General features: G+C 39.3%; 1 protein-coding gene across 3 annotated transcripts in view; it reads right to left on the bottom strand.

Moving 5' to 3' along the window:
• Positions 1-72: 72 nt before the first annotated feature.
• The window catches only part of ddr2a (discoidin domain receptor tyrosine kinase 2a), a 158,463-nt gene continuing 144,813 nt past the window's right edge, over positions 73-13,722 (bottom strand). For all 3 annotated transcript variants that reach the window (XM_059984746.1, XM_059984747.1, XM_059984748.1), the window contains 5 exons: positions 12,503-12,630; positions 8,719-8,916; positions 7,106-7,340; positions 5,398-5,547; positions 73-2,505 (listed from right to left, as the gene is read on the bottom strand). In XM_059984746.1, coding sequence (XP_059840729.1) covers positions 2,356-2,505; positions 5,398-5,547; positions 7,106-7,340; positions 8,719-8,916; positions 12,503-12,630 — 861 coding nt within the window. In that variant the 3' untranslated portion in view covers positions 73-2,355. The remainder of the gene's footprint in view (positions 2,506-5,397; positions 5,548-7,105; positions 7,341-8,718; positions 8,917-12,502; positions 12,631-13,722) is intronic.

The following is a 13,722-nucleotide window of genomic DNA, read 5'->3' as shown; positions in this document are numbered from 1 at the left end:
TGGACAGGACCTGAGGCCCGGATTTCTGGTGCTTCGATGCAGCAACTCTACTGGCTGTGCCATTGTAACTGACTTTGAGAGATATACCAATATGTAATTAATGCATAACAGATGTTTCTACACAGCCTCTCTTCATTCCTCCTGTCAGAATGTTTCACCTCACATTTCTCCAAAATGAATTAATTCTACAGGGATCTGATCAAATTTGTGAGTTAGGCTGGTATCTGCAAAAATAATGCGGCAGCTTTATTTTGACCCAAGCTTTTTGTATTGGTTTGGTCAGCTTGTGGTTATGAGCTAAAAGCAACGCAACCCAGCATTACTTTTGAGCTAATATTTGGGAAGAGGGAAGTGGAAGCAACAAAAAGACTTTCTCCAACAATTTACTAGATATGTGCGGCTACCCTAATCATCTTATGGATATCAGCAATAGTATTTTAATAATATAGCTGAAAATGATTATTTCTGAATTTTGGAGAACAATTTGTACAAAGTAAAGCATGTATAGTTAGCTGAGAAGGGCATCAAGTGTTTAATTGGGAATAGAAAACAAGATGTGGAAATTTTCAAGATGGACACTGCACTTGGTGGAAATCAAAAATAAAACCGAAAAGGCTGGCAATACCAACAGATGTCTATGGAGAGAAAACACAGTTGATGTTTCACATCGATGGCCCATTTCAGATGCTTCTGTCTACATTAATTCTGCTCATCTCCAGTAGACATTGTGCCATGTTTACTGAATGTTTGGCTTACTTTCTGGATCTATGTACAGACGGAGGTGTGATTTGGAGAATTAAAAATGGTAATATTTGCCAGGTTGAAATTTGGCTAAAAATACTGTTAAGTAATTTCTAAAGCTGAAATATTTAAAGAAATGCTGGTGTGTAGATGTTGGATGGGCTATATCTTAAAAAAATATTCCAGTTGCCTCTGGTACCCCATGCCACCATGTTTTTCATTGTGGGATTGTTTATTGCTTCTCAATGGTGCACATCAGTATTTATTCTGAACAATCCTGACAATCATCTAAAGGACACCAAAGTAAATGTATAAGACTATGCTTGAAGAAGAAGTAATCTTGAACACCATGGTAATCAATACCGAAGAAGGCTGCAACAATAAAAATAATAGAAACTCTCATAATCAATAAAAATCAATTGTGGTCAAAATGTAATGGGGTCTTGGATTAAAAAACATATAAATTACTGAAATTAGTAGTACAGTTTAAAGGATTCATAAGTTGCAATCAAGCACTGGGGATGCAGAATATAATCATGTACAGATGAGATAGATCAATACAATTCCTTGCATATAAATATTATTTTTTGATCTTTGAAGAGCAAAGAGTAGGATTGTACATTGTATTTACTTTTATATAAATGATTAATAGATGATTGTAATTGGTCAGAGAGCACCAAGAATATTTGCATGTATATTTAATAAAATTTGCATAAATATCCACATACAGTTGGATAACTGCGCTCAAAATGAAAACATCTAAACAATATACAGATATCCAAAAATCAAATTAATATAGCAATACAAAAGTCTGCTAATCAACATTCTGATATCTAAATTAAACCAGCATCCTTACTGCTTGGTCATAACTCAGAGAGCAACATGCATTAGTAGACTTATTTTGACTCTGTAATATCTGCCATTAAGCCATAAGAAACCTTATTATAAATTGAATGTTAAAGCTCAGAAACAAGCCTTTCCCTATAAATTAGCAAAAAGTGCTTCTTTTTAAAAATAATCTAGAAATTGTTTCTCCAAGTTCCTAAGCAATGTTTTTGAAGTGAAACAAATACTAAATAAAAATTCCAGAAGACAAACATCAATGAATTTATCAAACATTTTGTGCTCTCCTATTTCAAACAGCATTTACAAACCCTCCTGAAGTATTACTAAAAATGCGATTAGATCATTTAAGAGTAAAAAGGGTCAGAGGGAGGACTTTCTATTGCTTATATGTTACTGTACATTTATTTATTTTATTCTTCCAGTCTTTTCAACTCCTCGCACCGTACCAGGAAACTTTCCTCATCCAATATCGGACAGCTTTCATAATCTTGTCTATTTAATTGTCAGAAGTCTGAACGAACAAAGAGGCAAGGATGTTTATCCCGTGCTGCATTATTTCCATTATATTTTCCATCTCCTACTACAAAAATAATTATTTCCACATCCTCGATCCTCTTTCCTTCAAATATGCTCCCATCTCCCAGCACTGGAAACAGTGGCTTTCATTCCACCCTCCTTAGTTTAAAATGGCTGCATGCGCACTAATAATCAGATGTGAAGAGGTCTTTTTAAAGTCATGGCTCCTCTGACATCTTCCTCAGAATGAGCTCATTCCTCTAGCCCAGGTCCTGTGGTGGATTCCTGCAGCACACGGTGAATGTCATGGAATGTGGGCCGGGATTTTGGTTCACGATGCCAGCAGCTAACCATTAGCTTGTACACACTGTCTGGACAGATTGGTGGCTGAGAAAGATAGACCTGCAGACCATGAACCAAACAACAACCAGTTTAAGGAATTCAGCAGCTGAGAATACCAGAAATAGAAGGAGTTAATGTATGTGGACCACCTTCCATCACCCTAAAGACATCCTAAATCACATCCACTTAAAGTGAAATTAATAATTTGAATCAAGGGAAATCAACAGGAAAATTAAGCACAGAAAAATCACATGATTGGAAATGATATAAATAAAAGGAAAGACTATTTTATTGATAGTCGTTATCAGGTATACTGTATGTTGACCAGGATAGTGGGAAACACTGCCCTGCTCTTCCTCCAGTGCTGCCAAGCAATCTTCCACTGTAGCAGTGAGGGCTAACATTGGCTTGACATTTAACTCAAATGGTGGATATTTGTCAGCCACGATCTTTTGTTAGTTTCTGTTCTGAGGTTTTAACACTCAAACCTCTGACTCAGCAGGCCTCCTCATGGTTACAAATACCTGGCTTATGAACATCCATAGATGCAAAATAATTCCCAACTTATTATTACATTCAAATGGCAGAACTGGTTTCCTCTCTTCACGTTTAGTGATTGTTCTTTCTTAGCAATCTTATGTATTTAGATGCCATTTATTGCATTGATGTGGAGGTACACTTACAATACCAAGTGACTTTTGTGTATTTTCCAACTTAATGGACATCTGTAAAAAAAAACAGATCCCATTCATTGCCTGGAGACAGACTTTATTGCAAACTGGGGCAAGATTGATATCTCTGAGAAATGTAAACCAGAAAGTGACAAGCTGACTTCAGTGTCATGACTACTTTTACTGAGGTAGAACAAATTACGGTAGGCCTTTATAGGTTGAACAAGTTAGGCCTTTATTCTTTGGAGCGTAGAAGGTTGAGGGGGGACTTGATAGAGGTATTTAAAATTATGAAGGGGATAGATAGAGTTGATGTTGATAGGCTTTTTCCATTGAGAGTAGGGGAGATTCAAACAAGAGGACATGAGTTGAGAGGGGGCAAAAGTTTAGGGGTAACACGAGGGGGAATTTCTTTACTCAGAGAGTGGTAGCTGTGTAGAACGAGCTTCCAGTAGAAGTGGTAGAGGCAGGTTCGGTATTGTCATTTAAAGTAAAATTGGATAGGTATATGGACAGTAAAGGAATGGTTATGGGCTGAGTGCAGATCAGTGGGACTAGGTGAGAGTAAGCGTTCAGCATGGACTAGAAGGGGATGGCCTATTTCCGTGCTGCAATTGTTATATGGTTATATATGAAGTGAGATATCTTTCTCAGATGATGACTGGCATTTTATCATTAAAATAAAATATCATTAAAAAGGGAAACACGAGGGGGTATTTCTTTACTCAGAGAGTGATAGCTGTGTGGAATGAGCTTCCTGTAGAAGTAGTAGAGGCCAGTTCAGTTGTGTCATTTAAGGTAAAATTGGATAGGTACATGGACAGGAAAGGAGTGGAGGGTTATGGGCTGAGTGCGGGTAGGTGGGACTAGGTGAGATTAAGAGTTTGGCATGCATTAGGAGGACCGAGATGGCCTGTTTCCGTGCTGTGATTGTTATATGTTATAATAAGTCTGGTTAATTCCAGCCTAGGTTGTGTTGAAATAGAAAATGTTTATCAATCTGAAAATTATTGGAGAAGATTTTAGGAAAAATAAATTCAATGCCTGCAGAAAATGTATTCTTTTGAAAGGGTATCAAAAGTGTAGGTCTCTTTATGAGATTATAGTTGATCCTTGAGATCAGATTTTTATTTTGGATTCATTATGATTTTACATTAGTCTAGACTCTAGATCATAGTATTAAATTTCTGGGACATTTAACTGATTGTTCCTGATTAATCTAACATTTCCTGAATCCTAATTACCATTTAGATGAAATCACAATCATTCAGTGTAATGAATTCTAATCAGTTAATGTATATTTGAATTGTTTATGATGAAAATTAGACAAATTATTTTATTTTGATATTTCTGTGTGAGTTATGTATTGGTTTTAAAATGTGTCTGTATTAAAATCCTGAAGGAGGGTCTCGGCCTGAAACAGCGACTGTTTATTCATTTCCGTAAATGCTACCTGATCTGCTGAGTTCCTCCAGCACTTTGGATTTCCAGCATCTGCAGACTTTTTAGTGCTTATATTAAAGTATCAGACTTTTATCCTGACATAAATGGCATCATATTTTATAGAGGTGAGTTTGAACTTTAGAAAGAAAAGGGTGTGGAGTTATTTCTAATTACCTACATTTTTTTTAAAATTATTTTTCCCCCCCACTTTTCAGGACCAGGATATCATTGCCCATTACAAGTAGTCTTTGGACTGAGTGACTTGTTACATACAATTACGAAGTTAGATCTAGGGTGATTTAGAAGACAAACCAGCTATAAATGGGCATTTCTTTCCTTGCATGACATTTGTGAACAAGAATGGTTTTAAATGACATTTAGGTACTAATGACTACATCTTGTTCTTTAAAATTCTCGAGGAACTTAAATTCCACAGGTCCCATGATGGGGTTTGAACTCTGATATTTTTAATCTAGGTGCCTGGATTGCAGCTCAGCTGCTTTAACCATTGACGGTTGCTATACTTCCAGTATTAAATGTGAAAACAAATAGTACTTTTGTTTTCTAAAATTGTCATTAGTGTTACTGAATGTTTATGAACATCCTTCACATTAAAAAAAAAATCTGTAACACTGACTTCACTGACAGTCCTTTAGCCAGGACTTTGGGACATCCTGGCTGCCAAAACTGTTCAGCCTGAGCATATTGCTGGCAATTAGGTTCCCAGGAGAAGATTACATTTGGGACAATGCTGAAACAATCATGGCTGGAGACCCATAATCTTGAAGCAATAGCTGACCTGCCCAATAAGTTTAATACTGACAAAGCCTTAACTTACCTGCCGCTCCTGGTCTCTGAAAAACTCGCCAGTGTTTTCAATGACTTGCTCATCTGACAACTGGGAATAGGGCTGTTCTCGGCAGAAAGTCAAGGATTCCCACAAGGTAACTCCAAAAGCCCAAACATCGCTAGCTGTAGTAAACTTGCCCTGAACAGGAAGCAGGAAAAATAATCATGATTCACAATCTTTATTAGTTAATCAGGAATATACAGCCACTTTCTTAACTAGAAGAGAAATTGTGACTGAAACAGAACAGAAGGAGGCATAGACAGTGTTAAACTGACAAATAATTGTTACTTGCAGCATCAAGATGATGTCCAGAACCTCAGGAAGTGTTTATTACGTTACCATGCAAATAATTTTTATAAAGTAAAATGTTCCAATTGCAAACTATTAGCAATTTTGCTTGGAAATAACATTCCAACTACATTGGATAAAGGAGTGGGTTGACCAATATGTGGGCACAGACTTACAGGAACTTTCAGGAGAATTCAACTCAAAGGGAACTTCAAAGCTCTCTCTGGGAGGTGAGGAAATATGCTGATCTAATTGATTCCCTGCAGGGAAAGGCTGAGGTCTTGCTTCTGGATTTAGTACAGCCCAAATGAAGGGTTGTTGTAAATAATCACTTTGATTTTTAACAAGCAAGGTCATTTTGCCATGGATTAGCTATCTTAAAAAATCCCTTGATATTCTTCCCATTGCAGAAAAGAGTTTGCTTCCATGTTGAAACACAGCTGACTGCTCACTACAATACTGGTGCAGAGTGGAGCATAGCATTGCTGAATGGCAAAAATTTAAGTCTCATCTCTATGACAGATAAACAGGAGTTGCAGCTTCAAAGCATCATTCTGCATTTTCTTGGCAGCTCACAAATCATCCTTCTTATCCACATAAATGTTTCTCGTGTGTCTGGATCTTCGTAAGCGCAGAAGAAAGAAGATGCCTTCTCCGTGACCTGATTAGAGTCACATTATCCCATATCCCCTTTGGTCTGAGGAACTTGTGGGATCTAAGCAGGAGTAATGATGCACTAAATGCTGTTTAGGGAGAGTATTAAACATACAGTATATCACGTTTTTTTATGTTGGAGTCAAAGAGAGTGTCAGGTTTCCTTTCGATCACTTTCAAGCAGATCTCATTTTTGCTTTTTTCTCTCCGTCATTTACTCAAAAGTGACCCTGTTTGTTGAATTCCATTGTAGAGCAGCCAGGCTCTAGACTGCAATCTGGCATACTGCTGGAAGCTTGGTTCCAGAAGATTGGGCTTGGGGACCACACTAGAACAAATAGCAGTAGGCCAACAGACTTGAGGCATTGGAAGATGTGCCCCAATAAGCAGAAAACCAACAAATCTAAGCTTACCTCCTGCTCCTGGCCATCTCTCTAACCATTTGATATTTATGCCATACTCGCTGCCTCTGTCTATGAACTTAACTGTTACATCCTTATGTCATCCTGTATATTAATTATATGCTTGCAAAATACTACTAATTATTTTCACGTGGCTTCATTTCAATTTCCGAGTTTAAAAAAAAATCTTCTCAAATTACATTTTATAATGCTTATAGAGTCAGATGGCTTGGAATTGTCTTTCACCTATCAAATCTGCACAGACCACCCAGTAACCAGCAGAATGGGAGGATGTGTTTTCATTCTCTCTCTCCGACATGGTCACTAAGTTGTAATCAGCTCAAGTTCCTCACCAGTAGAATACTCTCCCAGGACATCCAGCGAATGGGAAGCACAGCTCGTCCCTGGATACGGTAATAATCCCCGCTGTACAGATTACGACTCATGCCAAAGTCCGCTATCTTGATCGTGTAGTTCTTTCCCACCAAGCAGTTTCGAGTGGCAAGGTCACGGTGAACAAAGTTGAGGGAGGAGAGGTATTTCATGCCTGAAGCTATTTGCATGGCCATCAGTATGAGATTGGGATAGCTAGGTAGGAGAAAACAAACATTAGCACAACCATTCACTTTATCCTCTTCACCATCCCCAAATGTCTGAAAGATATTTTCCTATATTTCCTAGTCCTAATGAAGGGTTGTCAACCCAAAACATTTACTCACATCTTCTTTACTTTGATGCTGCGAGATATTTAAAAAAAAATATTTCCAAATTATTTAAATTTGCTTTCCTAGTGCTATCCTATGAATCAATCTGGTGACTCCTGTATCCCTTCCATCGCAAACGTATATTTCCACTATTGGAGAGACCAGACCTGCACACAATTTTCCAGGCGTTGTCTCATCATAATCCTATGTTACTTCAGTAATACGTTGTAGTGTACTGAAGAACACAGCCAAGTTATTGCTTGCTCTATCTGCACATCTGCTATCTCGTTGTCCACTCAGTTATCCTGTCTATATCTCTTTGAAGCTTTGTGCATTCTTCTCACAACTCGCAATGTCACCCAACTTTGGATCATCTTCAAATTTGGATATATTACACTTAGTCCACTTACCTAAATCATTCACCTAGGTTGTGAACAGCTTGAGCCTCAACCTCAATTCCTATATCACCCCACAAAGTTATAGCTTTCAACATGAAAATAGCACTTATTCCTTTTCTTTGTTTTCTGATTATTATTCACACCTCACTGTATGCCAGTATGTAACTCCTAATAGGTGGCACCTCATCAAAGACCTCCTGAAGGTCCAAACAATCTACTGGTTCCTACAGGTACTTCCTCAAAAACTAACAAAAACATGCAAGGTTTCCCTTTCATTAACCAGATCCAGATCCAGATCACGGAACTTTGGAAAATGAGAAGCTCTGTCTCCACCCCAGCTATAGCCACTACTTTCAGAACTTGGCAATAAAGGTTATCAGATCCCAGGGGCTTATTGGCTTTCTCTTCCAGTAACTTCACAAATGCTAATTTCATTTACCTCCTTGTGAATCACATACTTGTTAACATCCACTATTTCCAGGAGATTTTCTGTGTCTTCTTCCTTGATAACAGATACAATATCCTGAGTCAAATTTCTTGAACTTCCTATCCAATAACAATTAGGGACTGTAGAGGTTTAGAGAGGCAAATGACCATTACATCTTGGGAAGCACATCTTAGCCTACCCAGATTTCCACCCCCAAAGGAAAAATAGGTTTAATTTCTCTGCTAATTCCATATTCCTTGGCATAATTTCCCCTGTCATAGCCTGTAAGGACTCACAGTAAAATATGCCAAATCTTTTGCAATTCACATTCATGCATTTTCACTAATACAAACCTGTGCCACATAGATATTTCTGTTACATAATAATGTCACCGAGCTATGAAACTGATTTTGACTAACTGCTCATAGACATCTTACCTTACAATGGGAGCATTGCTTGCCATTGGCTCTGCACCTTCTGGTTCATGGCGAGTTAAAAACTGATTAAGGTCCCCATTTTCCATGTATTCTGTGATCATACAGAGTGGGTCATCCCTGATACAGACAGCCAACAACCGGATAATGTTTGGATCTTTCAGCCGCGACATGATCTTGATTTCTTTTAGGAAGTCATTTCTGCAGAAGAGCAATTAGATTGATTACATTTTAGGGTAAAGTGTGGCTCCAAAAATTAAGGTGGAAGTCAACAGAAATACTTATGGGGATCCAATGTGTTGAAATAGGCCTACATATGGATGTGTGTCAATTTTGGTTGAGACTGTGGGTGAGTGAAACTATTAGGTGTGAAAATCAAATAAAACTGCATATGCTAGAAATTTAAAATAAGAAAAAATGCTGGAAATACTCAGCAGGCCAGGCTGCATCTGTAGGAAGAGAAATAGGCTAATGTTTCAGACCCAAAATCAACGGTTAATCTGCTCTTGACCTCTTCCTCATTCAAGTCTGAATCCATGACTCTTGATTCCCCGTTACACCAGAAATGCGCCTGTCTCAACCTTGAACAGATCTAATGGTTCATTCAGGGAAAGTCACTGGGATGGGGAATTCCAAAGTTTCACAACAGTCTGATAGAAGGCATTCTTCCTCAAGTTTGAGACTTTATTCAGATGGTAGGATTTGAAGTTACGTTCTTTTGGCTCATTTGGCATCCACCATTAAAATCCTGTTCCCTCTGGGACATGCCTTATTTGCATTACTGTTAACGGGGAGGAGGCACAGGAGCCTGAAGACCCACAGTCAATGTTTTAAGAATAGCTTCTTCTCCTCTGATATCAGACTTCTGAATGGTCCAAGAACTCATGACACTAGCTAGTTGTTCATCTTTTGCACTATTTATTTATTTTGTAACTTGTAGTAATTTTTATGTCTTGCACTGTACTTCTTTATAGCTGCACTGATATGTTGGGACCAGGTTAGGTCCTCAGAGATCTTGACACCCCGGAACTTGAAATTGCTCACGCTCTCCACTTCTGATCCATCTATGAGGATTGGCCATATTCCCAATTCTTCCGCTTCCTGAAGTCCACAATCAGTTTGTTGTTCTTGCTGACATTGAGTGCAAGATTGTTGTCGTGACAACACTCAACAAGCTGGTATCTCTTGCTCCTATACACTCTCTCATCTCCATCTGTGATTCTACCAAAAATGGTTGTATCATCAACAAATTTAAAGATGGTATTTGAGCTATGCCTAGAGAAACAATCGTGGGTATTGAGGGAGTAGCGCAGTGGACTAAGCACACACCCCTGAGGTGTGCCAGTGTTGATAGTCAGTGAGGAGGAGATACTATCACAAATCTGCACAGATTGTGGTCTTCCAGTTAGGAAGTTGAGGATCCAATTGCAGAGGGAGGTGCTGAAGCCCAGGTTTTATAGTTTATCAATCAAGACTGTGGGAATGATGGTGTTAAACGTTGAGCTATAGTCAATGAACACCTATGCCGTATCTTGACATAGGTGTTTGTATTGTCCAGATGATCTAAAGCTATTTGAAGAGCCATTGAGATTGCGTCAGCTGTGGTAATAGGCAAATTGCAATGGGTCCAGGTCTTTGCTGAGGCTGGAGTTCATTCTAGCCGTGACCAACTTCTCAAAGTATTTTGTCACTGTAGATGTGAGTGCTACTGGACGATAGTCATTAAGGCAGCTCAGAATACTCTTCTTAGGCACTGGTATAATTGTTGCCTTTTTGAAGCAGGTGGGAACTTACGACCGTAGCAGTGAGAGGTTGAAAATGTCCTTGAATACACCAGCCAGTTGCTTGGCAACATTTTCATAGCCTTATAGGTACTCAATCGAAGTGGCCTGCCACTTCGCGAAGATTCACCCTCCTTAAAGACAGCCTAACATCGGCCTCCGAGATAGAGGTCTCAAGGTGCAGCAGGGATCTTCACAGCTGTAGTTATATTCTCACTTTCAAAGCGGACATAGAAGGTGTTGAGCTCAGCTGGTAGTGAAGCATCGCTGCTATTCCTGCTATTGGGTTTCGCTTTGTAGGAAGTAATGTCTTACAAACCCTGCCAGAGTTGACGTGCATTCGAAGTCGCCTCCAACCTTGCTTGGAATTGTCTTTTTACACTTGAAATAGCCCTCTGCAAGTCATACATGGTTTTCTTGTACAGGCTTGGGTCACCAGACTTAAATACCACAGATCTAACCTTCAGCCCCTGACCCCCTGGTTCATCCATGGCTTTTGGTTTGGGAATGTACAGCAATTTTTCATAGGCACACACTCATCCACACAAGTTTTAATGCAGTTGGTAACAACTGCAGCATTTTCACCCAGATTTGAAGATGAATCTCTCAGTGTATTCTAGTCCACCGATTCAAAGCAGTCCTGTAAGTGCTCTGTGCTTCCCTTGTCCACACCTTCTTGGTCCTCACTACTGGTGCTGCAGTCTTCAGTCTCTGCCAATACTCCGTGAGTAGAAGTACAGCCAAGAGATAAGACTTCCCGAAGTGTGGAACAGCATGGCAGGCCTTCTTGATGGTGGTGTAACAGTAGTCCAGTGTGTTGCTTCCTCTGGTACCACAAGTGATTTGCTGATGGTATTTATTGATGGTATTGAATGACTTTTTCAAGCTGTCTGGTTAAAATCCGCCAAAATGACGGTGAAGGCATCAGGGTGCGCTGTTCTGTGCATGTTGATCACATTGCTCAGATCATCCAGAGCCTGTTTGACATTGGCCTGAGGTGGAATGTACCCCATTACTGAAATGATCGCAGACATTTCCCGCAGCAGGTAAAATGGATGCACTGAATTTCGATGAGCAGAATCGGGACAACACTAATACACTTGTGCAGCAAGAGGAGTTGATAGTGAGGCATACACCTCTACCTCTGCTTTTGAGGGACTCGACACTCAGATCCTGACGGTGCACATTAAACCCATCAATCCGACTCGCTGCATCTGGTACAGAAGGGGTTAATCAGGATTCCGGGAAGCAAAGGACGGACGGGGTCCTAATGTCCCTCTGATACAGCCCCCTAGCCCTGAGATGTTCAATTTTACTTACTAGAGACCATACGTTTGCCAACAAGACAAGCGGAACCGGGAGTCTAAAACCCCATTCTTTTCAAACGCACCTGAATTCCTGATCCCCAGCCATACTTCCCACATGAAATGGCAGCGAGAAGTGCAGCCACAATCGCCATTGTTTCTGTCGGTTTTAAGAAGCGACAGTTTATTCAATCGCATTTAGACATATTTATTCATTGTACCGACCTTGGAAGCAGTTATGATTCTAAGCTGTATCAGGTTGAAATGGGAATATTTAATCATATCTATCGAGCTGTGCTACACAAGATCGCTGTTTCCAGGGTGCCCCGGACAGCAATAATAAACCTGATTTCAGTTCTGAATTCTGAACTAGTTCAGCCCACCCAGTTAGCAGGGTATTAGTTAGCCACTATAACTGGTGAAATTAAGCTAAATAATTTCGTGAATTTGAGTTAGTGAGAAGGCTCAACCTTCTCGTGGGAGAATGAATTCTGTACTTACAAGCTTAACAGTATTGACCACCCGACCCATGGCGTTGCATTGCCAATAGACAATGCCAGGGATTAGCAAAGTATCAACAAAAAAATCCGTTTCCAGAGGGTCTGACTGGAATGCCAACTTGTACTTATTGCAACCGAAAGTTCATCAACAGTTGCAAGGGTAACATCCTGTCAATTAGAAAAAGTGATCTGGGGCCCTTACCTGGCATTCTTATTGGCATCTGATCGTAGCATCTTTACTGCTACCAGAGCTGGCTGATTGGTGCAAATATCAAATGGAAATTCTTTGTCTATGTACTCTTGCATCCCTTCTGCTTCACAAAGGTGGACCTGAGGTAATTAAAAATTGGAGCTTAAGTATACGTAGATTTTTGTATGGAAAGCTTAGTTAAGGAATGGTACATTTAAAAGCCTGACACATTATCTGTTACAAACAAACAGCTGGAGGAACTCTGCCAGTTGGACAGCATCTGTGGCAAGAAAATAGCGACCATTTCCTTTTCTCCTACAAATGCCATTCAACCTGCAAAGTTCCTCCAGTAGGCCGATTGTTACTCTAAATTCCAGAGCCTGCAGTCTTTTGTGTCCAGACATCAGCAGTTGTTGCAATCTGGAATAGGATGTGCAGTTTTATTCCCCTGACCTAAAAATGAATAAAGTTTGCTACAGTGGGACTGCAATAGTTTATCAAATAATTCCTGGAATGGTGGGACTGCTAGGACATGGAAAGATTGGGTTAACTTGGCATGTATTTACCAGTGTTTAGAAGAATGAGAGGAGATCACCGAATGAGTTAAACAGATTTGGTGTAGAGATGATCTTTCCCCTTAATAGATTGTTCTGAACTAGGAATCACAATCTCAAGATACAGGACAAGACATTTATGACGGAGGTGAAGTAAAATTTCTTCACTCAAGATGGTGAACCTGCAGAATTTTCTACCATAGATAAACTGCAGAGGTTTGTTTGCTGAATATATTTAAGAATGTTTGTAGATCTTGTGTTGATGTCCAGAAAGGTCAGCATTGGTGTGATGGGCCAAAGGGCCTGTATCATTGCTGTACAACCTTATAACTCTGTTTGACTCTAAAATGCTTAAAACTTTAAAAGGAAATGATAACATAAATACAGATAAATTTATTTCATCTGTTGGGAAATTGAATGGCACAGATGTATAAGATTTTAAAGTTAAATTTAGGCTGTCAAGTCTAGTGTATTCAATATTTTAGTGATATTTATGTAATATCATAAATATATCAGCTGAATAAGCATGCTTTGTTTGCACAAGTTATATGCAAGTAGCACATGAATGTTTTATGTAATTACACCACCATATCATGTGAGAGCACCTCACTAAAGAAAAGAAACTAGGTAGACATGCATCTCCAGGCTCCTGTGCTTTTGTTTCGTTTTGTTTTTGGA

The sequence above is a fragment of the Hypanus sabinus genome, chromosome 11, assembly GCF_030144855.1.
Source record: "Hypanus sabinus isolate sHypSab1 chromosome 11, sHypSab1.hap1, whole genome shotgun sequence".
Lineage (NCBI taxonomy): Eukaryota > Metazoa > Chordata > Chondrichthyes > Myliobatiformes > Dasyatidae > Hypanus > Hypanus sabinus.
The sequence above is the reverse complement of the archived record's forward strand: the minus strand, read 5'-3'. Positions and strand labels throughout refer to the sequence as shown.